This window comes from Protopterus annectens, chromosome 2.part1 (assembly GCF_019279795.1).
Source record: "Protopterus annectens isolate FY-2018-M chromosome 2.part1, PAN1.0, whole genome shotgun sequence".
Taxonomy (NCBI): Eukaryota; Metazoa; Chordata; order Ceratodontiformes; family Protopteridae; genus Protopterus; species Protopterus annectens.
In genome coordinates this window covers 873,410,382-873,435,569 of record NC_056729.1, presented here as the reverse complement: position 1 = coordinate 873,435,569, position 25,188 = coordinate 873,410,382, and the positions used below count along the sequence as shown (strand labels likewise).

The 25,188-nt window shown below is 40.8% G+C and overlaps 1 protein-coding gene across 1 annotated transcript in view; it reads right to left on the bottom strand.

Moving 5' to 3' along the window:
* Nucleotides 1-25,188, bottom strand: part of WDR17 (WD repeat domain 17) — a 1,021,977-nt gene that overhangs the window by 483,580 nt on the left and 513,209 nt on the right. Inside the window, exon 16 of the mRNA XM_044062517.1 lies at nt 13,308-13,433. Coding sequence (XP_043918452.1) covers nt 13,308-13,433 — 126 coding nt within the window. The remainder of the gene's footprint in view (nt 1-13,307; nt 13,434-25,188) is intronic.

The following is a 25,188-nucleotide window of genomic DNA, read 5'->3' as shown; positions in this document are numbered from 1 at the left end:
ATTCAACATTATTCTGACGTGACCTATTTTCAAGGTCATCTACTTTTGATTGTAGAAGTGTATTTTGTTTTAAGAGAAACTCAATACTATGTTCCCCCTCCTGTATCCTGTTGTCCATATCATTCAGTGTGATTCAATACCAGAAATTTGTCTTTTCTGTTGTAACAAGTAATGTGTAATGTGTCCATTTTGCTGAGTACACTTGTCTTTAAAATTATCCAGTTTCCAGTCCATTTTGCCTATTTGAATGTTAGTTAATAATGATAGTAATTCCTTTTTAAGACTTGTCTCTTGATGTGAAGATTTAGTGAACTCATCTGGCCTTCTGATGTAGATAAGTTTATCAATGTTGTTTTGACAGGAAAAAAAATCAAGATTTACAAAAAAATTGTTTTTATATTATCCTAATACATGTCCTAAAGAGTCATTTAGTAGAAAAAAATCCAGAATTATGATAGTTGTTTTCAAAAAATCTTATCAATAATGTTCTGAAGGAGCAGAACTGAAATAAACTGCTGCTACTCTATGCTCATCCTAGCCACATCCCCAGGATGAATTTTCTGAAGGGTATGAAGTCGGAAACTCAAATGTCTGTTGTTATTTTCTAACTTTAATATTTAATGATTTGCCACTAATTTGCTAGAAAACCGCAGATTTATGAAAAACGGACCAAAAATATGAGGCAACAATCAGGACATTCGGCGAAAATTTGTACAGTTGAGACATATGGTTCCAGAAGCTTGATTTCCCATTTCCTGTGTAGACGTTTTCTTCCTCATATGTAGTAATTAGGTTTATTTTTGACCATAGTACCTGTAGCTTGTTATTCTACTAGCATGAAGACCATATCCCTGAAACAAGATCGACATTGTGGGACAAACCTGTCTCATATCTTATGATTAATATTCATTTTCACTATAAACCTGCTGTATGAAATGTGGACCCCTCCAACTTTGTGCTGTATGCTTGTCTGTCATTGTCTTGACGAAAAGACAGAGGTCTCCCTAACATATATGTCAGGGAATAAAAAGACTGAATGCAGTCTTCCAGAATAGCTTGTTTCCTGTCTCATGAATTTTCCTGGTCATGAATCTCTTCACTTTCTCAGATGTTTCCTGAGAAAGCAACAGAAAGCTATGTCATATTCAATATTTTCCCATTTTCTCAATGGCCTTTTCCAAACCTGTTTTAAGTACACAAAACAATAAGGCAATTGTTTTCAGTCACAAAAAATAACAAGGACTGTTTGTTTATCTTTTACAAGACGTGTGCTATTAACCATTTAAAGTTTTTTTTTTCTGAATAGATGCATTGCATCCCATCAGTTCTAATGGGTGCTACTTCCACAGTGCATATTGCTAACATATGTTTTATAATATGGTTAAGGTATGTCTTTGTTAGAAAAGCAGAGCCATACTGAATAATTTACACTTACGTGTTTCTCAAATGTACATCAGTAAGTGTTTCGATATTTTTAGTAGAACACTGAATGGCTGAAACTATTTTTTCATTTCAGCTGCAAAAAGTTTTGTTCATAAAGCATTTTTCGATCAGTAGGAGATTGTTTCTTTTGTTCCATCCTTTAGAAAACACTTTTGATGTAGTTTATATTTTGTGGTAAGGCGCTCAGGTGAACTGTTCTGAAATATCTGATAGCCCAGAGGTCTTCTTGATAAAATAAAATAGTGAGGAATATGCAAAAAGTGGAGAGAAATAACAGAAGATACACTTGAAAATCAATAAGACAAAATACTGCAACATTATTGTTGGATTCCGTTTCATTTTATAACACTGCATGTTGGGAGGATGGATACAAATACCCAGGAGCCTAAATGCACAACTACATGTTTATCTAACATGACAGCAACTGAATAGCAAGACAGCACTGTGTGATATATTGTATGCATATTAAGCTTGCACTGTATATTTCTTCTCTTGCCTTAAGCTAAATGGTTATTTATATAGAAAAAAGATTTAGTTATTTATATAGAAAAAAGATTTATTGCACCCTACACTACATTATACTACACAGTCCATTCCTATACTATACCATACTATACTAGGGATATCACATAACAACTACAGTCACATACATTTATACAAGCCCACAAATATAACAACATAACTACATATACTGAATAATAGTAGCACAGTCTTGGATGTCATAACATTACAAATTCATTCTGTTTGGATGGTTTCATTAATCTACCAGATTCAGATGCATCATAGTCACTAGCAGATGGCAGTACCATAGTCAGTATAACAGTTACATCTGGTAGAGGCAGTTTGAGCAGAAAGTTAAAACTGTGAGCTGTTTTTCCGGTGGTACAGAGTTTGATTCCCTCAGCCCTCATTTGACTAGTGTGAGATGTTCAGAAACTCAATTAACTACATATTGCTCCAGGTTGCACCTGAAAAGGAACTGTGTGTCCTGAGGGCCTACATGGTTAACAAATGAGTATTATTATTATTACTATTATGACTCCAAACTGGGAGCCATTATTGAATCCCCAAACAATGTGGATATTCTGCAAAAGGGCCTTACAGAAATAGATGCTTGGTGCCGGAGCCATGGGCTCAAGCTCAATGCCAAGAAATGTATAGTTATCCCCTTTGGGAATAAACATGTACCCGTGAATTACTATACAGGTGGCAGCACACTAAACACTGAAAGTGTGATGAGAGACTTAGGGACACAGGTGAACAGTGGTCTCACCTTCAATAACCATATCACCACAACAGTCAGGAAATCCTTCTATGTGGCACACCTCATCACGAAGGGCTTTTCATCCAGAAAAAAAGGAGGTCATTGTCCCACTGTACTCATCTCTCATTAGACCAATTATAGAATACAATGCCCCGTTTGGTATGTATCTCTCAAGACATCTGCAACAGCTGGAAAGGCCACAGAAATACCTCACTAAAAGAATCACAGGCCTAAAGCAGATGGCCTATGCTGACCATCTAAAAAAACTCCACCTATACTCTGTCGCATATTGTCTACTCAGAGGTGAACTCTGCTTAACATACAAGGCCATGTCAAACCCAGAGCTGTTGGACATTCTACACTTAAAGAAATCCCAATCCCTCAGAGACACATGCTCCAGGGATCTAAATCTTGTCATCACAATGAACAAAACATGCTGGAGGGATAGGTTCCTGACCCAGAGACTCCCCAGGCTCTGGAATAGACTGCTCATACATGTCAAGCAGAGCGCCTCTTTGACCCTCTTCAAAAGGAACCTTGATGATTGGATGGGAGATAGGAAATTCACCCTGGGGATCATGTCAGTCACCCTACTAGACAGGGATCCAGGGAATTGTTATGGCTAGGCTTGTATAGGCCCTAGGGCTGATAGCCTAGCATCAACCTATGAACCTATGATTATCATCACTGGTATCATCATTAGTAAAATGGTATCATCAGGAAAAATGGAAGCTTCCACAGAATCAAGTATCATAATGGCTGATAGAGACTGATCATGATCAGGATTACTGAATAACTCAGGAATATTCTTTTTACTTAGAATTTTCACTTGTGTGATCCCATAATCCTCTTTTACAAGAGGTCTTAAGGAATGACATCATGAAAACTCTAGCTTGGCTAGGTTTTTTTGTTTTTTTTTTCCAACTGGGGTGGCTGTGTATCTTGTTTACTATTTTATTTAGTTTTACAGAATTTGTGATACATTCTTTTTGAAACACATCTTTCAAACACCTCTGTAGTCAGGTTTGAGAACAGTTCTGTGCTGAACAAATACCTTCAGTTATGTCTAAGCCTTTGATCTTCCTTAATCTCAGCAATGAAGGATATCAGTGTATTTGCTTGACCAATCATAATAATGTCTTGTCCTGTGTGTTCATCAACTGAATTCCATAATCTGTCACTCCAGTGTTCAATGCAGACAGTGACAGCTATGAACCATATTGCAATTTTTCTTTTTTGATTAGTGTTCTGTCAAACCTACTGAACATTTGGCAGTTTTCTAACAGAAGTATAATAGGTGACTTAGGCAGTTTGTCTTTATTGTTCTTTCCATCAACATTGTGAAGGTAATAATTCCATTGGTTAAAATGATTTGTTTCTACATTTAACCAGAGTTATATAACAGTCATGTTTAGAACTGGTAACATATTTTTCATGATATTTTCTACAATTTTGATTTTTTCAACCTGTCCATTAGATTGTGGATAAGTGAGAAGAGACAAAATATGATGACATTTCCAGTGATATAAAAACATAAAATGTTACTAACTTACAAATTGGTGTCATTGTTAGAAATATGAAGCTGTTTACTGAAATTCCTGTTTGCACTTATTTTTAAAATCGTTTTTTTCTCAAAACTTGCATTTTATCTGTCTTTGGCTTAGCACTCTTGTGTGGGGTCATTTACTACACTGTTATAACTTGTTGATACTTGTGAACCTCTACTATCTCTGAAAAAAACAAAAAAACAAAAAAAATCTTGCTTTTTTTCCCACTTTTCTGAGATTTAAAAAAGTTCAGTTACAGGCTTGCTGTTCTTGAATTGTTTGTAAGTTTCTTGGAGGCCATTTTTTGCTTGGGCTAAAGGGAAGTCTCTCTGTTGATCAGTGGCAGTGAAAAACATTGAGCAGCCTGCCTGCCCCTGTGGGAGTGGTTACTGACTTGAAACTGTAGTTTTATTGGCCATTTTGGGTCAATTCCAAACTCCTTCATCTTCCTCTCTCCAAACCCATTTTTGCGCGTTTTTGCGCATTTTTGTGCATAGCGCAACAGCGGGCAGCACCGCCTAATTGGGTTTAAACTATTCCTGGCTCCACAAAGTCTGCTCTTCACTTTTTCCCTTAGAACTGCTCTATCTCTCAATTTAAACACCATATTCTCATTCTAAGGCCCTTCACTGGTCCAATTAAGTAATCCTACAAGTTAGCACTATTAAACCATAAGCACTACTTACTCTTATACTCTCTACGATTACCCTGTCCTCTATTGGTCCATCTTAAATTCAGTTTCCCTATATTACTCTAGCATGTTCAAAGGTCAGTCAATGGTTTCCTCTCCAGTCCAGTTGGTGAATCTGGGAATTTTGAGGCAATGTTACAACTGTCTCATGTACACGGACAACCCTCTCCTCCTCCAAACAGGTTCAAATATATGTGAGAGATGCAACTATTTAGTCAAACTGGAGGCTGAGCTCTCTCATCTCAAAACTGGTGTAACCAGTCAGGAGGAGAAGGTAACCTCACACAACACAATTCCAGTATCACATAGTCCCACCACATCAGCAAACCAAACACATAAATACACAAAAACATACTCGGAGGCTCTAAATAAAAATCTACCTAAGCAACAGAGACCTCCAAAGCAGACATACAAGCAAACGCTACCTCAAAACAAAACACGCACAACACATAGCCCACAAAGTCAGTGTGGCAAGCAGCCACAACCCTTAAGGCTGAATAACACACCTGATACTCTTGTAATAGGTGACTCTGTTGTCAGACACACTGATGTCCCGCTCACCAGGCTGAATAAAGAGAAGGTCACGGTGAGCTGCCTGTCGGGTGCTAGGATCTGCCACATAACACAAGCACTCAGGTCACTCCAAAGCAAATACAAATATGACTCAGTCATTGTACATGCTGGTGTGAATGACCTGAGACGTACCTCCCTGGACTACATGATAAGAGACATAGAGGAGCTCTCTGATCATGTAGCCCAGGCTGGTATGACCCTGACCTTGAGCAGCATCTTACCCTCACCTAGAATGATGCCACAGTACAAAGACAAAATGATCGATTTTAACAATTGGCTAAAATTTTGGTGTCATTCAAAGGGGATCCAGTGTCTGTCAGCCTGGGATGACATGCTCAACAAGCCACATTGCTTCGCTAGGGACAGCTTGCACCTGTCACCACTGGGCTTTCGGATAATGGCAAAGGCTCTTGCCACCCCCATAGTGCCTTTTTTAGGCAAGGCTCAAAAGTCAAACCCACCCCCATAGACAGCACAAGGAACAAGAAACTAAGGGTAATGCTGCTTAACGCCAGAAGTCTTAACCTCAAGATGCACGCACTCAAAGCTCTCCTCAGTATGGAGAACATTGATATCTGTGCAATGACAGAAACCTGGTTCAAGGCACCAGAGAGCACCCCAGCACTACCAGGCTATACCTCATATCATGCTTTTCGGCCCCAAAACCTGGACCGAACCACAAAAGGAGGGGGAGTTTCCATATTTATCAAGGATATCCACACCTCCAGGTTAGTGGCATTGCACGAAGTATCGGAGACCATCCATGTTCAACTAACAGTGGGCAAAACTGCTTTTCAGTTTATAGCATCCTACAGACCACCCTCTCAAAGTCTGGAATCCAACTCGGCTTTCCTGAAAACATTGGAGAACATGAAGATCTCTCCGAACACCATTATATTGGGTGACTTCAACTACCCAAACATTTAGTGGGAGCACTACTCAAGCCCCAGCACCTTAGCCCAAAGGTTCCTGGAAATTATAAACTCAAATGCTATGGAACAACTAGTCACCACTCCCACAAGAGGGGACAACATACTAGACCTGATCATTACCAACATGGGGACTCTATGCTCCACACCAGAAGTATATCCCTCATTGGTAAGATCAGACCATAAACTAATTTCACTGGATGTCCACATTCCGACCCCACCCCCAGCCCAGAAAACCACAGTGAAAAACTTCTCAAAAGCGAACTTCTCACTTCTCAAAACCGAAGTGGAATCCTTCAAGGCCCCAGGGCCAGTGGAAACTATGGCCCAAACTGCAGAATCCTATATAAATGCATTCTACGGACATCTCCAGGAATGCATGGATCATGCTATCCCAAACAAAACCAAGACCCAATCATCCAAAGGCAGGTGTCCAGTCTGGTGGACCCCTGCCATAAATAAACTGTACAACAGAAGGAGGAAGCTACTACATGATAGAGCAAAATCCCTAATAGGGAAGGCATCTCTGATCAGTACTAGCAAAAATTACGATCCCTCATAAAATCCTCCAAGGCCAGCTTCGAGAGAAAAATTGCACAGGACACCAAAGACAATCATAAGGCTTTTTCAGTTATGTTAGGAACCTGGGATGCAACTCCCAGACTTGTTCTGAGTTGATTCTAAAGACAAAAATACACTGAACCCACAGACATTGCCAATATCCTGGCAGACAGGTTCAGTGCAAACTTAAAGCAAAAAAAAAATAAAAAGGTGGGAGGCACAGCAATGGGACTCGAGAAATAGGCGTATATATTTTTTTTATCACTTTCATCAAAAGACTTCATCATTTCTGAGAGTGTTTTTTGCCCTTGCCTCCTGTTATTTCATTCAGTCTAAACTTCTCCCCCTCCCCCCAAAAGAGCAAGTATCTATCCCGGCAGAGGGCTGCCTCCCAAACATCTCTGATGCTCAGGTGAAGGCTGCCCTCTCCAAAGCAAAAAAAACACTCCTTCCATGGGACCAGATGGTGTCCCAGGTTGCATCCTACATGAACTCCAAGAGGAACTAATCCCTCAAATAAAACAGCTATACATTCTCAGCCTCACTACAGGATATGTGCCCACAGAATGGCATACAGCAACAGTGGTCCCACTCCACAAAGGTGGAGCCTCTACGGACCCTGGAAACTATCGCCCCCATAAGCCTGACTAGCTTAGTCTGTAAGGCTATGGAGAGGATCATCATGGAGCTAATAAACAAAGACATTGGGGACGTACAGACACTAGATTCTACCCAGTTCGGCTTTGTCAAGGGCAGATCCTGCCTTTTGAACCTGGTTGACTTCTTCGAAACAGTCACCAAAGCCATAGATGAAGGGAAGGTAGTTCACACAGCCTATCTGGACCTTGCAAAGGCATTTGACACAGTACCCCACTCGGGCATCATAGATAAGCTATCCAGCTTAAATATAAACCCCTATGTCACAAGATGGGTCGCAAACTTGCTCAAAGACAGAACCTACAGAGTGAGAGCTGCTGGAGCCATGTCAGACTCGAAACCGGTCACAAGTGGCATCCCACAGGGTTCTGTCCTGGGACCACTCTTGTTCGGTATATAATCTTCCGAGGTACAGGCAAATGTGGGAGGACTATGGCTCACCAAGTTCGCAGACGACTGCAAACTGGGCGCCATAATCGACTCTCCAGCTGACACAAACATCCCTTCAAAAAGGTCTCACAGAGACAGATAACTGGTGCCAGCGCCATGGTTTAAAGCTAAATGCCAAAAAATGTATAGTCATACCCTTTGGCAAAAACAATGTGCCCACAAATTACCACATAGGCGGAAACCCATTAAGTACCAAGAAAGTTATTAGGGACCTGGGGACCCAAGTTGATAGCAATCTCTCCTTTGAAAACCACATTGCCAAAGTGGTTAGAAAGACCTTCTACATAGCCCACCTCATCACGAAGGGTTTCACATCTAGATCAAGAGAGGTAATCGTGCCCCTTTATTCATCCCTCATCAGGCCCATCATAGAATACAATGCCGCTTTTGGGATGTACCTTACCCGACACCTGCAGCAATTAGAAAGACCCCAAAAGTATCTCACCAAGAGGATCATGGGTCTCAAACAGATGCCATATGCTGCTCGGTTAAAAAAACTCCAGCTCTACTCAGTTGCATACCGCCTACTTCAAGGCGATCTATGCCTGACATACAAAGCTATGTCAAATCCAGAATTAATGGACATGCTCCACCTCAGTAAATCTAAATCCCTTAGAGCCACATGCTCGAGGGACTTGAACCTCAGCACAGAAATAAATAGAACTTGCTGGAGGGACAAGTTCATAACCCAGAGGCTCCCTTTGCTCTGGAATAGAATTCCAGTTCATGTGAGGCAGAGCACCTCACTGAATCTCTTCAAGAAGAATCTTGATAGGTGGATGGGGGATCGTAGGTTTGTCCCAGGGATTACTCCCATGTCACTATTAGACAGAGGCACAGTAAACTAAACCTTAAAAAGGGCACAGTATACTCAAATCAAGGGGTGGCGTAAGCCATACAGAATCGGGCTAGGCTTATAATTGCCCCAGGGCAGATAGCTTAGTATGAACCTATGAACCTATGAACCTATGAACATCAGGGATACTGTGGCATTTATTTATTTAACATTTGTCTACCAGGAAAGTCCCATTTGGAATGAGCCAATTTTCTGCAGAGGCCTGGGGAGAAACACTCCAGACGCATGTCTCTGTGACATGGGAGGAAACCAGATCATCCAGAGGAAACCCATATGAATGCAAAGAGGACATGCAGACTCTGCACAGAAAGCACCCCAGCCAAGAATTGAACTGGAGAACCTCTTGCACTGATGTGACAATGCTAACTGCTGCACCACCGCACCATCCACATGAAAATAGATTTCATAAGTGTAAAGACAGATTGTAAAGATGTGTCTCTCAAGATGATGACCAGAATATTTACAACAATAATCAAAATAGATGGTAGGTATACTGACTGTCATTTAACTAATTCAAATCAGCAACTAGTTTACTCCATCGTCTATCCATTTATTTCATGAGCTATCATTGTATTGTGCTCGTGAAGCATATTGCATTTGCTACAGTTATTTTACCATACGCTCAGTATACTAAGACATATTAGGCTATAACATAACATCATACAACCTTTCCTTACATTTCACCATACTCAAGTGTTCTTTATGGATTCTTTCTGGCATTTGGTTATATAAATGGCTTGGCACAATTACCCTAATGGATTTCAACAACAGTCTTTGTAATTCATGAATTTTATGATGCAATACATTGCATACTTAATTTTTATTTTACCTGGTCAGCCTGTTAATATTATATTTTAAGCATTTCTCATTCTATTTAACATTTAGAAAGACAGGTAAAATACTGTAGTTGTCTCACAACATTGGGTGAGAGATGACAATTGGCATGACTTTCAAGCTTTTATGCTGGAGATTTTCTTTGCATTAAGACATGCGCTGATGTATGCATCATCAAGACATGCTCTCACGTACATATCAATATGTATTTGGTTACCATGTCTGTAGTCAACAGTAAGGTCAAAATAATTCAGTGACAATATCATCCTCGACGGCCATAGGTGAGCTTTATGATGTGGTTTCTGAACTGGTCACTTAATCCACAGAGATTATTTGCCTGCATAAATGTATTTGCAAAATTTGCCACATCCATTTACAATAGCCAAAAGGCATTTTTAAATCTGGGCCTAACAGATAAGTGCATCACTCATGGCTTTAGAGCTGCATGTCACAGATTGCTTTTGTAAGAGCATCACTTCATTGTCCGACTGACTGTCATCAAACTTCAACATCACTGGCAAAGATACATCACAGCATTAGAGTGCTGGTCATATCAGAAGTAAAAATGACTCATCTATTTCTGCTACCAGAGAATAACTGAATCCCTCAAAGGCATCAACACCTTATCTGTACCACTGCCCTTACTTTTCATGATCAATTTGGATGCCTTTGCTAGTTAGCACGTCCTGTGTACTTTAGATACTAGTTACACATTGGCATTGCTATCTGTTTAATTTTACATTGTTCAATTTTAGATGAGCAGTCTGTCATTTTAATCTCATGTTAATGTTATTTTGTATAGTTAGCCTACCAGAATGCCATCTACAATGTTTATGATACCCTCCCAGCCATTAATGATCTCTACCACAATCAAATCATGTACCCACAAATTCAGAAAACAGCTTGTTAATAACTTAGAGGCTTAATCTTCAGCGCAAACAGCCAGCATCAATATGGTGGTTAATGTAACTTTGCCTTCATGACTTTGCATTGGATGTAGTTCTGTTGTTTGTACATAAAAGGGAAGTTAGACAGTCTTGTTATGGCAGAAATACCCCCACCATCTGTGCATAGTTTTGCTTTAGCAGGTAGATAATTACTGATACTGTTGGTGGCATTTATTTATTTTCTCTGTTGAGTGATATACCTGAGGACATATGTATCTTAAGTCATTGATTCTATAGTGGTGTAGTTCAACAAAATGTCAGTCCTCATTAAGAGACTTGCAGATTTTTAGTGCATCTCTGCTGTTTTTCTTCAGGATTTTATAACGTGCATACATTTTTATATAATTGGTATGTCAAGTATGAATAAAGAGAGGTTAAAAACTACGAGGGCTGGGACAGTCCCTTGCTGGAGTCTGAACATAATTGGCTTAGAGAATAATAATACGTTTTTTTTTTAATCCTTTTCTGGTGATCCTATAATCAAGGTCACTGTGTTAGCTTTATGTATGACATGCTTTTTATACTCTGTCTGCATGGTGTAAACTGATAAACTGCTTCATATGAGACATCTTTATTTATAACAAGATTTCAGCAGCAGTTGTTAATATTGTTTTGACCAACCTTTCCTCAAAAAATTATATACATCTACAGTCCTCGACTAGAGACTTTCTTATTCCATTCCACTTTACTACATCTCAGTCACATATAACATTCAGCTTATTGTAGGCATCCCCTCCACACCAGTCCTTAATAGTTACCTTTTCTCATTTCCTTTGTTAAGTTATTCTTTTACTCTGCCTTCTTAGCTTCACTTATACTGCATTCCATTCTGCATACTTTGTTTCTTAAAATCCCCTTGCGCTGTTCACCTATAGCTAAATCTCAGTTCCTACCACTCTTTACATTGAGGTGTCCTTTTTCTGCTGCCCTTCTTTATTCCTTCCAAACCGTGTCTCTTCATCCTGGCTGGGTTATAGCAGTAACACCCCTTTCCCCACATTTCATGTTTTGTAGTTGTTCGATCTTTGTACTATTTCTGCATCTTCTTCATCTCCATCTACTTTATAACTGCTTACCATCCTTTAATTTTTTTACCTTAACTGTATGTCCCTTGGCTTTCTTACGGCTTGGATTCTAACTGTTTTTGTTTTTGTTCCTACCAGAGATTACTTTTTGTAGTCTTCTACTCCTGTACTGAAAAATGCACACAGTTTTTGAAATTTTCATACCCTTTCCAGGAAATATAATCTCCCACTCTACCTCTGTTCTTATTCACATCATAGTACTCACATCATGACACGTGTATAAGTCACAGCATTCCCTTTCTATACTTCTTTTAACTGTTATCCAACTTTCCACCTACTTTGCATTAATATTGAGTAATATCATTTGTGAATGATTTTCATTTGTTGATTCCACACCGGATCTGTTTTATGTAGCATTTTAGTTATCTATGAAATATCTTTCCCTTCTTCTTCTTCTCATTTCTTTATTTCTAACTCTTTACTAACACCTACCAATGCTGCATGTGTCCACGTGTCTGCTGTATGTCTATATACTAATCAGTTCCATCCTTTTAAAAGCAGACCAGTTTTAGAAACTTACCTATAAAGATATTAGCTGCCCCAGTTGAAGAGATCCATACTAAAAATTGAAAAGGGGAACATGTAAACACTCATCCAGTCACTGAGACTAAATTTAAAGCTGACTAAGGTTTTCCTTTGTTTAGCATTTAGTATGTTCCATAGGTAGGCAGTATTTTAGGTTAGATTAGCACAACAGCAGTGCTATCCATGTGGACATAAAGACTAAGGTTTTTGTTGTGAGAGTTTGTAGTGCTGATAATCTAGAAAAGATGATGGAAATCTTGAAGAGCAGGGGCCTTTATGACATGTATGCCTAAGCAAAGATCACCTTGTTGGAACTTATATAAGATAGTCTAGAATGTGAGGGCTTTTAATCTACTGGAGTGGCTTAGAGAGCTTAGTCTAGTGATTATCTTTGAAATATCTGGGGTCATTATGTAGTTCGAGAGGTATGTGCCAAAGGGGGCACCGTACTCATTGACAGACAATGACTGATATACACAGAGAAGCAATGCCTTCCTTAGTTTAAAAAATGGTGTCTTTGGACGTAACAGTGCCAGGTAACAGTGCCAGGTAACATTATTTGACTGTAACTAAAGCATGGAGGTCAAAAGACAGTTCATTAACAATTAAGGTACCCATATCTCTATTGACTGTATCAATTTTAATTGCGTCCTTAATATGGACTGAGATATAAAACTCCTGCTTTCCAAATAAAACATTCTGTAGTGACCCACTCTAGATGCCAAAGACAAGAGGCCTAAGGTTCGAACCCTAAATGACACCACTAGTGACGGAGCAGCACACCAAGCCAAAAACTTACACACATTGAGATGGATATTTCTCAAAGCCAAATTTGTTTAATAATAGAAGATTCAGCAATGTTTGATGGGTCAAATGTAACTTAATATTTCATTCTTTAAGCAGAAATAAAATAAAATAGCTGACAGAAGTGTACATAGTACTTACAGTTTTAAATCGAACTAAATGCTTCATGTGCATGATTCCTTTACAATAGTTCTGTGGAAGAAGGCTGTCATCTTGGCCTTGCAGTACAGCAACTAAGTCCCAAAGATTTTTGCTGCCCCCTGGAGGCTAAATAAAAGCAGGCAGGACATTACAATGGCAGAATTGGTAAACTCTACTTACCACCAGACAATTATATTGTATGATTCCTAATCTAGACACTGCTGACCAGAGATTTCCAGGATTAAATTTAAATATTTTTATTAATGTTTGGTCATTGCTAGTACAAACAGAAAACTTTAATTTTTAGTTTCCAAGCTTTGGGCTTGAAACCTTTTAACAGTACTTCCCCACCTCTGGAAAAATGACAGTAAGCAAAGCTGTCTGATGTACTGTTTCAGTTTAGTGCAATTATGAATATAAGTATGCAGAAAAATGGACTTTTAAAGCTAAACAACTCTCAAAGTCATAATAAGACCGTACTGCTATATGACAACTCAATGGATAAAACCCAAGCAATACCTCTCCCACCTAATGATAAATCATTTTCTCACTTGCCTGATAATTAACTGGTGCTGCTCATTCTGAATATGATAATCGAGATCCATAGCATATCAGAAATTCTAGTGAGACTCATGAACAGCATATACAAAGTCCAAAAGTCTGGTATTACAGAGCATTTTCCTTACTCTAGAGGCTAAAAACTTTTTAAAACTGTTTTTTTTTAATTAATTCAATCATATTTATTTACTAAAGGTAAAAACAAAAAACAGAAATAATATGGCTTCTATGAAAAGTAAGCACCATGCTTAAACCTACCATATAAATCTTCTATTGTATGCAGATATATGCACATCCTTTTGATATTTGTTGCTGCTGTTTTTTATGTCCACAATAGCAATCACTGATAACAACATAATGATATATCACAAGGACTGATTGATTAGTAAACCCATGACATGTTATGTATTTCTGAATTCAATGAAGTTTTCTTTCCAGATTAATTACTTATGATGGAATTATTAGGAAAAAGTCTCTCAGCTAAAAGCCTTCTCGAGTGAAGCTCCAGTACATAACAAGCAGTGTTTTTAAATGCCTGTCTTACATTCAGTGCAATCAGATATGAGACAACACATTATAATGGACCACTGTAAAGGAAATGGAGAACAGAATGAATAAGAATTTTTGAAACACACAAAAAAGAACACAAACATTCAAACAAGGGAGTTTTAGGACAGACAAGGAGGTGCAGCACCCAGCAGGACAAAAACACCCTCAAACTAAACAAACAACTCATAGGACAAATAAAGTCTACCAAAGCCGAATCTGAGGTAAATTTGGCCTCCCAGACTGACTAAATTTGCAGATTATTGCAAGTTAGGAGCTGTTATTGAATCCCACACCGAGAAAAATTTTCTCCAGGAAGGGCTGACAGAGACAAACAACTGGTGTCAGAGCCATAAACTAAAACTAAATGGCAAGAAATGCATAATACTATCCTTTGGGAAATCATCCACCCCTTGTAACTATCACATTGACAGCAGACCCCTTAGAGTTGACTCAGTATTCAGGGACTTATGGACACACATAGACAGTAATCTAGCCTTTGAGCATCATATGTCTGCAGTAGACAGGAAATCATTATGTTGTGTTACTTATAAACAAAGGTATGGCATCTAGGTCCAAGGAAGTTATTGTTCCATTGTATTCGCAATTCACCAGAACTTATCATTGACTACAATGACCCCTTTGGTATGTACCTAAGCAGACGTATCCGACAAATAGGATCTACACAGAGGTTCCTCACTAAAAGAATACAGGGCACAAGTAAAATGTCCTATGTAGACGACTTCAAGGCTGTCTCCTAGAGGCTGTTGAGTAGAGATCTGTGCCTGGTATACGGGGTATTGTCAGATCCCACTCTGATGTACCTCTTGCATATCCACCAAACAAACAGCACCAGAATTACTAGTTCTAAAGACTTAAACCTTGCCTGTGATATAAATAGCACCAGCTGGAGATACAGGTATGTATCCCAGAAACTATCCCTTCTTTGGAACAGGCTCCCCATCCATGTGAAGCAGAGTTCCTCCGTAAGCCAATTCAAGTGTAACTTGGACATTTTAATGGGGGACAGGAAATTCATCCCTGGTTTGATACTTATGTCTCTAATGGACATGGGTAACCTGTAAATGGTTCATCTTCCAGGCTCCTGCTTGTAAATGCTTTATCTCCCAAACTCCTGCTTACAATTATCAGTGGTACCAGAACTTGTCAGAGATTTGGAATGCATAGCTAGGCTTAAAAATGCTCTTGTGGTCATTAGCCTAGTAAACACATATGTAACTTTGAACCTATGAACTACACAGCACTTCAGAGCTCATAAATAGCCATGTAATAAAGGATCTAAAAAAGAGCCATGCAATAAGTGGGGAGAGGCATTTTTTCCAAAGTATTTTATTGCTCTTTACCAATTCTATAAAAAAGGAATAACATTACACTTCTGTTAGAAACCCTTCACCCACCACATTACATCTTTTTTAGGCAGCAATATTAACTTTTTTCATAGTATAACTGAATGTTTTTATTATCCCCACCAATAAATCAGTTTGCTAGCTTAAGTACTAGCAGACATCTACTCCTAATTGTTTTTAATTCACTGATAGGTAGTAATCTAGGATGGTAGAACTGTACAACACATTTGTCCATTTAAAGATTGTTAAGTTACTTTCTGAAGCTTATTCGTTAGTGGCAAAACCTCTTGTGTAGTTCCACAGAGTCCAGTCGAATTCATGCTTCCAAAATGCAAAACTTTAAATCCAGATCATTTGAAGAGCTGAGTTTATTGACTAAATTACAAAAAATAAAAAGACTGTTAAGAGCTTCCATCCCTCAACAACAAGCAAGTTGAAGTACACAAGAGGTTTTCATAGGTTCATGGGTTGGTACTAGACTATCAGCCCTAGGGCCTATACAAGCATAGCCATAACAATTCCCTGGATATTTCTTCCCACAATATTTACTTCCCTGGACCCCTGTCTAGCAGGGTGACTGATGTGATCCCTGGGGTGAATTTCCTATCTCCCATCCAATCGTCAAGGTTCCTTTTAAATAGCTCCAAGGAGGCGCTCTGCTCGACATGTATGGACAGTCTATTCCAGAGAATGGGGAGTCTCTGCGTCAGGAAACTATACCTCCAGCATGTTTTGTTCATTGTGATGACAAGGTTTAGATCCCTGGAGTGTGTAGTTCTGAGGGATTGGGATTCCTTTAAGTGGAGCATGTCCAACAGCTCAGGGTTTGACATGGCCTTGTATGTTAAGCAGAGATTACCTCTGAGTAGATGATATGCCACAGAGTATAGCTGGAGTTTTTTTAGACGGTCAGTATAGGGCATCTGCTTTAAGCCTGTGATTCTTTTAGTGAAGTATTTCTGCAGCCTTTCCAGCTGTTGCAGATGTCTTCTGAGGTACATACCAAATGAGGCATTGTACTCTATAATGGATCTAATGAGGGATGAGTACAGTGGGACAATGACCTCCTTTTTTCTGGATGAAAAGCCCTTCGTGATGAGGTGTGCCACATAGAAGGATTTCCTGACTGTTGTGGCGATGTGGTTATCGAAGGTGAGACCACTGCCCACCTGAGTCCCTAATTCTCTCATCACACTTTCGGTGTTTAGTGTATTGCCACCTATGTGGTAATTCATGGGTACAAAGGGGATAACTATAGATTTCTTGGCATTAAACTTGAGCCCCTGGCTCTGGCACCAAGCATCTGTTTTTGTAAGGCCCTTTTGTAGAATATCCACATAATTTGGGGATTCAATAATGGCTCCCAGTTTGCAGTCATCTGTGAACTTTGTTAGCCAGAGTCCCTTAGTGCTGGCCTGTACTTCAGAGAAGTAGATGCCAAACAAGAGTGGTCCCAGGACTGAACCCTGAGGTACTCCACTTGTCACTTGTCTGGAGCTGGATTTGGAGTCGACTACTTTTACATTCTGGGTTCTGTCAGTAAGCCAATTGGCAACCCATCGAGTGATGTAGGGATTTATACCCAGCTTAGTAAGTTTATCTATGATTCCAGAGTGGGGGGATGGTGTTGAAGGCCTTGGCGAGGTCCAGATAGGCTGTGTGGACCACCTTACCCTCATCCACAGCTCTGGAGACTGATTCAAAGAAGTCAGTCAGGTTCAGGAGACAAGATCGGCCCTTCATGAACCCTAATTGTGTGGGGTCCAGTGTTTGAAGGTTGCCAATATCTTTGTTTATAAGTTCCATGATAATGCGTTCCATGCCTTTGGAGATCAGGCTCATCAGACTGATGGGACAGTAGTTCCTGGGATCCAAGGTGGACCCCCCCCCTTGTGGAGTGGGATAACTGTAGCTGTGCGCCACTCAGTGGGCACGGAGTTTGAGGTGAGGCTATGATTAAACATGACACTTAGATGAGGTGCCAGTTCATTTTGTAGTTCATGTAGTACACAGCCCAGGATGTCATCTGGCCCCATGGATGCTGTATTCTTAGCTTTGAAGAGTGCAGTTTCTATCTGTGTGGCTATGATTACCAGAATTTGGAAATCTTTTGGTATGGAGATGGGCCCTTTAGGGGGTGAGAGGGGGTGAAGTTTGCACTAAATCGATCTGCCAGGATATTGGCAATATCCTTGGGATCAGTATATTTAATGCCATTCTGTTGTAGCTCAGAGCATATCTGAGCATTGCCATTTAGATTCTTGACATAACTATAGAATGCCTTGTGGTTGTCTTTGGAATATTTGGCAATTTTATTTTTGTAACTAGCTTTGGAAGATTTAATGAGGGATCTCAGCTTCTTACTGAGGCTGGCAAGTGAGTTTTTTGCATCCTGAGATTTTCCTTTTTTCTGCAACAGTTTCTTCCTTTTGTTGTAAAGTTTGTTTATGGCAGGGGACCACCAGATTGGCTTCCTTTTTTTTGAGGAAAGCATCTTGGTTCTATTTAGGATGGCACGATTCATGCACGAGTGGATGTGCTTGTGCAGTGCCTTAGTGTAGGATTCAGCAGTCAAACTTTCAGCTCCCGTCTGCATGGGTGTCATGAAGTTTGTCACTTTTGACTTCAGTAGCATGAAGTTGGCTTTGGAGAAGTTTTTTAAGGAGGTCTCCTTATTGGGGGGTGGGGGCAGGATGTGGATGTCAAGGGTGATTTGCTTATGGTCAGTCCTTGCTGTTTTATGAATGTTTCTGTTAACCTCTTTGTTTGCTGGTATGATGTACTTCTTGTTTGTTAATGGAGAATACTGTAACCTTTAACTGTGACCAATAGCCAAAACATTAATTGCTGTGCAGTAAACATTTGAAGAATTCCTAAGATAAAGTTATTTAAACTTTCTAGATATTTATCATTCCAGTATTTAAATATGATGCAGGTGTAGCAAGTAATATAATCTACTGGGGGAGAACAGATTTGCACTGAATATCATTGTTACCTCATAGCAACAGGTTATCTTATTAGATTTTCTGCTGAAGTTCATTCTGTGTAGAGCTTATGTTTGTGAGGGAATTTTCTGGGCATTCAGTTTTCCTCTTACATCCCGAAGACATGCAATTGGTGGACTGGTAATTGTAAATTTTCAATAGATGTGCGAGTGTGTGTGTGTGTGTGTGTGTGTGTGTGTGTGTGTGTGTGTGTGTGTGTGTGTGTGTGTGTGTGTGTGTGTGTGTGTGTGTGTGTGTGTGTGTGTGTGTGTGTGTGTGTGTGTGTGAGTGTGAGCGTGTATGCGTGTGTGTGTGTGTGTGTGTGTGTGTGGGGGGTCTACTTTAGGACCTCAAAAGTTTAATTGCTCGAATGCATATGGTTCGAACCATATGCATCGAATTATTAAACAATCAAAGTACAAAAAAAAATACACACAAAAAAAAGAATTTAAACTAGTGTAGGCAGGGGGGGCACACCCCCCTGCACCCCCACACCCACCGCTATTTAAATATACCAACTCCGAGATCGCACTACTTTGAAGTAAACGGAAATCTCCACCTATGGAGATTTCTGTTTACATTTTCAATGTTTTGTGCTTTCAGTGTACTCGTGTCGAGAATATCGTATTTGATATTCTCAGACTTTTAGCTTGTTTTTTTTTTCTTGTAACTAGCCAGTTTTCTAGTTTCAGCACTCAAATCTGTTTCTTTGATCTCAGCACTTGTTCAGAAAAAAAAAAATTTCATCTGCTTTTACTGTCCTTGTGTTTTACCTACTTCTTTTACTTTTGCATCATCTTAAAATACTCAATTGTATTTATTACTGCTTGGTGTAACTCATTCTAAGCCTTTTGGTTTAAACACTTGGGCTTCGGACCAGTTAGTTGTTTTGCACTGAGAGGGTTTGTGGTCTGCACTGTTGTGGCAGAACAGGTAGCTTACATCCTTCTAGGTTGAGAACTGCTGATTGAGGGCTCAGTGTCTGTTATTCTAAAAGTGTATTAATTCCGGTTTAAGCACTTGGGCTTTCAAACCAGTTATTTTACATTAAGAGAGTTCGTGGTCTGCACTCTTGTGGGAGGAGAGGCTGGACTCTGCCCTTCTGAGCTGGGAATTTCTGGTTAAAGGCTTATAGTGCATGCATATCTGAACTGTTTCTTACTGAAGTTGGTGCGCCTTGTTTGCTGTGGCATAGACTGGATTCGGGCCTGCTGGATCTAGCTTTGTTTGTGTAACTTGAGCACTAATCCAGACATTCTCTAAAGTATTCAATGGTATTTATTACTGCTTGGTTGTAACTTGATTAAAGTGTAGCTATCATTCAAGTCTTTTGGATTAAGCACTTGGGCTTCAGACCAGTTGTTTTACATTAGGAAGGTTTGTGGCAAGCACTGTGGTGGCAGGACAGGTAGCTTTCATCCTTCTAAGTTGGGAACTGCTGATTGAGAGCCCAGTGTCCAAGTGTATTAGTTCTGGTTTAGGCACTTGGGCTTCAGGCCAGTTATTTTACATTAAGAAGGTTCGTGGTCTGCACTCTTGTGGGAGAAGAGGCTGGACTCTGCCCTTCTGAGCTGGGAATTTTCTGGTTAAAGGTTTATAGTGCCTGAATATTTGAACTGTATCTTACTGAAATTGGTTCACCTTGTTTGCTCTAGCATAGACTAGATCCAGGCCTACTGAATCTAGCTTTGTTTATATGCTTGTTGTTTGTTTGCTTGTTATTTCCCTGGAAGCTAATTCACCTAATGCAACTTCTCAGCTTCTGTGGATCACTAGTGATATCTGCATTGCTTACTGTACTTATTTCCTTGTTTCACTTGAAAGAAAGTTACTGTTTGTCGTTTTGCATTTAGTTACTTGTAACACATTGCACTCAAGTTACCTGGCACTTGCTCACTAAAGCAATTATATAAGTCAGCACTAAAAATTAAAAGCACTACACCCTCACTCCCCACTGGCCCTTGTTTTCAATTAAGGATTTCCCAATATTATTCTAGCATGTCCAAAGGTCAGTTGTCAATCTCCTCTCCGGTCCAGCTGGTGAATCTGGGAATCTTGAGGCAATGTTATAACTGCCTCATGTACACAGACAACCCTCTCCTCCTCCCACATAACACAAATACTTGCGAGATGCAGCTATTTAGCCAAACTGGAGGCTGAGCTCTCTCAACTCAGGACTGGCAAGACCAGACAGGAGGAGAAGGCAACTACACACACCACAAAACCAGCCTCACATAATGCTACCACTCCACTGAATCAAACACATAAACACACAAAGACATACTCGGAGGCTCTGAGTAAAATTTACCTAAACAGCAGAGGCCTCCAAAGCAGACACCCAAACAACTGCTACCTCAAAACACCCCACAAGCAACACATAAACCACAAAAGCAGTGTGCAAAGCAGTCACAGCCCTTAAGGCCAAATACAACACCAAACATACTTGTCATAGGTGACTCCATAGTCAGACACACTGGCGTCCCACTCACCAGGCTGAACAAGGAGAGGGTCATAGTAAGCTGCCTATGGCGCGCTAGAATCCGCCACATAACACAAGCACTGGTCACTCCACAGCAAGTACAAATATGACACAGTCATTGTCCATGCTGGTGTGAGCGACCTGAGACGTACCTCCCTGGACTGCATGAAAAGAGACATAGAGGAGCTCTCTGATTATGTAGCCCAGGCAGGTATGACCCTAACCCTGAGCAGTATCCTTCCTTCACCAAGAATGATGCCACAATATAGAGACAAGATGATCAGCTTTAACAATTGGCTTAATGTCTGGTGTCATTCAAACGCGATCCAGTGTCTGTCTGCCTGTGATGAGATGCTTGACAAGCCACGCTCCTTGCACCTGTCACCCTGGGATTCGGATATTGGCTAAGGCTCTTGCCACCCCCATAGTGCCTTTTTTAGGCAAGGCTCAAATTCTAAACCTACCACCCTAGAAAACAAAAATGGGAAGACATTGAGGGTAATGCTGCTCAATGCCAGAAGTCTAAATCTCAAAATGCATGCACTCGAGGCCCTTCTCAGTATGGAGAACATCGATGTCTGTGCTGTAACTGAAACCTGGTTCAAGGCTCCTGAGAGCACCCCGGCACTATTAGGTTTTACCTCATATCATGCATTCCGGCCCCAAAACCCGGACCACTCCACAAAAGGAGGGGGTGTATCCATATTCATAAAGGATACTCACACCTCCAGGTTGGTGGCAACGCATGAAGCTTGAAACCATCCAGGTGCAACTAACCATAGGCAAAACTGCTCTACAAATTGTAGCATGCTACAGGCCACCCTCTCAAACTCAGGAACCCCACACAGCCTTCCTGAAGACACTGGAGGGTATAAATGTATCTCAAACACCATCATATTGGGTGACTTCAACTACCCGAATATAGACTGGGAACATTACTCAAGCCCTAACTTTCTAGCCCAACGGTTCCTGGAGTTCATAAATTCAAATGCCATGGAACAGCTAGTCACTGTTCCCACGAGAGGAGAAAATATACTAGATCTCATTGTCACAAACATGGGGACAAAATGCTCTACACGGAAGTATATCCCTCATTGGTGAGATCTGATCATAAACTAATCTCACTGGAAATCCACATCCCGCCCCACCCCAAACAAAAGACCATAGTGAAGAACTTCTCTAAAGCAAACTTCACACTACTCAAGACTGGTGTGGTATCCTTCAAGGCCCCTGAGTCAGAGGAAACCACAACCCAAGCTGCGGAAGCCCTTACAAATGCCTTCTATGAACACCTCCAGGACTGCATGGATCAGGCAATCCCAAATAAAACCAAGACTCTTTCCACAAAGGTCAATCGTCCAGTCTGGTGGATCCCAGCCATTAACAAACTTTACAATAAGAGGGCAAAGCTATTACATGATAGAACAAAATCCATAAAAGGAAGTCACCCTGATCATTATTAGTAAAAAATACGAGCACTCATAAAATCAACTAAGGCCAATTTTGAGAGAAAAATTGCCATGGATTCAAAGGACAATCATAAGGCCTTTTTCAGCTATGTTAGGAACCTGGGTGGAAACTCACAGATATGCTCAGAATTAGTCCAAAATGATACAAAATCACTGAACCCACAGACATTGCCAACATACTGGCAGACAGGTTCAGTGCAAACTTCACCCCCTCTTAAAGCAGAGATAACTATCCCAGCCGAGTGTAGCCTCCCGGACATCTCAAATGCGCAGGTGAAAGCTGCTCTCTCTAAAGCTAAAAACACAGCATCAATGGGACCGGATGGTGTCCCCGGCTGTGTGCTACGAGCTAAATGAGGAATTAAACCCGCACATAAGGCAGCTGTTTAATCTCAGCCTTACCACAGGATCGTGCCCAAGGAGTGGCGTGCGGCAACTGTGGTCCCACTCCACAAAGGTGGCCTCTACGGACCCTGGTAATTACCACCCCATAAGCAACAAGTCTAGTCTGCAAAGCTATGGAGAGGATCATAATGGAGCTTATAAACAAAGATATAGGGGACTTGCAGACATTGGACCCGACCCAGTTTGGCTTTGTCAAGGGAAGATCATGCCTTTTGAACTTGGTGACTTCTTGAAATAGTCACCAAGGCCATTGATGAGGGAAAGGCAGTCCATACAGCCTACCTTGACCTTGCAAAGGCTTCGACACAATACCCCACTCGGGTATTGTAGAAAAACTTACCAGCTTAAATGTAAACCCATATGTCACAAGATGGGTTGCAAACTGGCAAGGACAGTACCCAAAGGGTTTGGGGTGCTGGCGGTGTGTCAGACTCCAAGCCGGTCACAAGTGGTGTCCCACAGGGCTCGGGCCTTGGTCCCCTATCGTTTGGCCTCTACTTCTCAGAAGTACAGGCCAACATGGGAGGACTTTGGCTGACAAAGTTTGCAGATGACTGCAAACTGGGCCATAGTGGAAAGTGCATCGGACACGGATATCCTTCAGAAGGGACTCACTGAAACAGATAGCTGGTGCCAGAGCCATGGCCTGAAGTTAAACGCCAAAAAATGTATAGTCATACCCTTCGGGAAAAACAAGGTAACCCCAAGCTACCATATAGGTGGCAATCCACTAAGCACAGAAGAGGTTATCAGGGACCTGGGGACCCAGGTTGACAGTGGCCTTTCTTTTGACACTCACATTGCTAAAGTGGTTAGAAAGACCTTCTACATTGCCCACCTGATCATGAAGGGATTCACATCCAGATCTAGTGAGGTCATTGTTCCCTGTACTCTTCACTTATCAGACCAATGATCGAGTACAATGCCCCATTCGGGATGTATCTCACCCGACATCTGCAGCAATTGGAGAGACCCCAAAAGTTCCTCACCAAAAGGATAAAGGGACTCCAAAATCTGTCATATGCTGCCAGATTGAAGAAACTCCAGCTCTATTCAGTCGCATACCGTCTGCTCAGAGGTGACATGTGCCTGACATACAAGGCCATGTCCAACCCGGAATTAATGGACATGCTCCACCTCAAAAATCCAAATCCACCAAAACCACTAGAGCAAGCGACTTAAACCTTAGCACGGATATAAATAGGACGTGTTGGAGGGATAGATTTATCACTCAGAGACTCCCTATGCTGTGGAATAAATCCCGGTCCATGTGAGGCAGAGCACCTCGCTGACTCTGTTCAAGAGAAATCTAGACCTGTGGATGGGAGATCGTAGGTTTACCCCGGGAATCATCTCTGGGTCACTGCTGGACAGAGGCACAACAAACTAATGGGCACAGTATTTTTTCATATAAGGGGTGGCGTAAGCCACAATAATTTGGGCTAGGCTTATAAATGCCTTAGGGCAGATAGCCTAGTATAAACCTATGAACCTATGAACCTATAAAGTAGACCCATGTGTGTGTGTGTGTGTGTGTGTGTGTGTGTGTGTGTGTGTGTGTGTGTGTGTGTGTGTGTGTGTGTGTTTTTATGGAAGAATGGCCTGTCAGTCTAATTCTGTTCTTTACTTACCTAGTAAAGTCTGTATTCTGTAAATGACAATAACTGTTGATAGGATCATTATAGGAGTTGAATGTGACTAAAAACAGTGGATATGTCACTACTCAAGAATACTGGCCCCAACCCAGTTTGGTTTCGTAAAGGGCAGATCATGCCTACTCAGTCTGGTGGACTTCTTTGAGAAGGTCACCAAAGCAATGGATGAGGGCAAAATCGTTCACACTGCCTACCTTGACCTGGCCAAGGCATTTGACACAATACCCCACTCAGGCATTGTTGACAAACTCAAGAGGTTAGGTATAAACCCATATGTCACCCAGTGGATAGCCAACTGGCTCACAGACAGGACCCAGGAAGTTAGAACTGGGGAGTTCACCTCTACAAAGAGGCCAGTCACAAGTGGAGTACCTCAGGGATCAGTCCTTGGACCGCTCCTTTTTAACATTTACTTCAC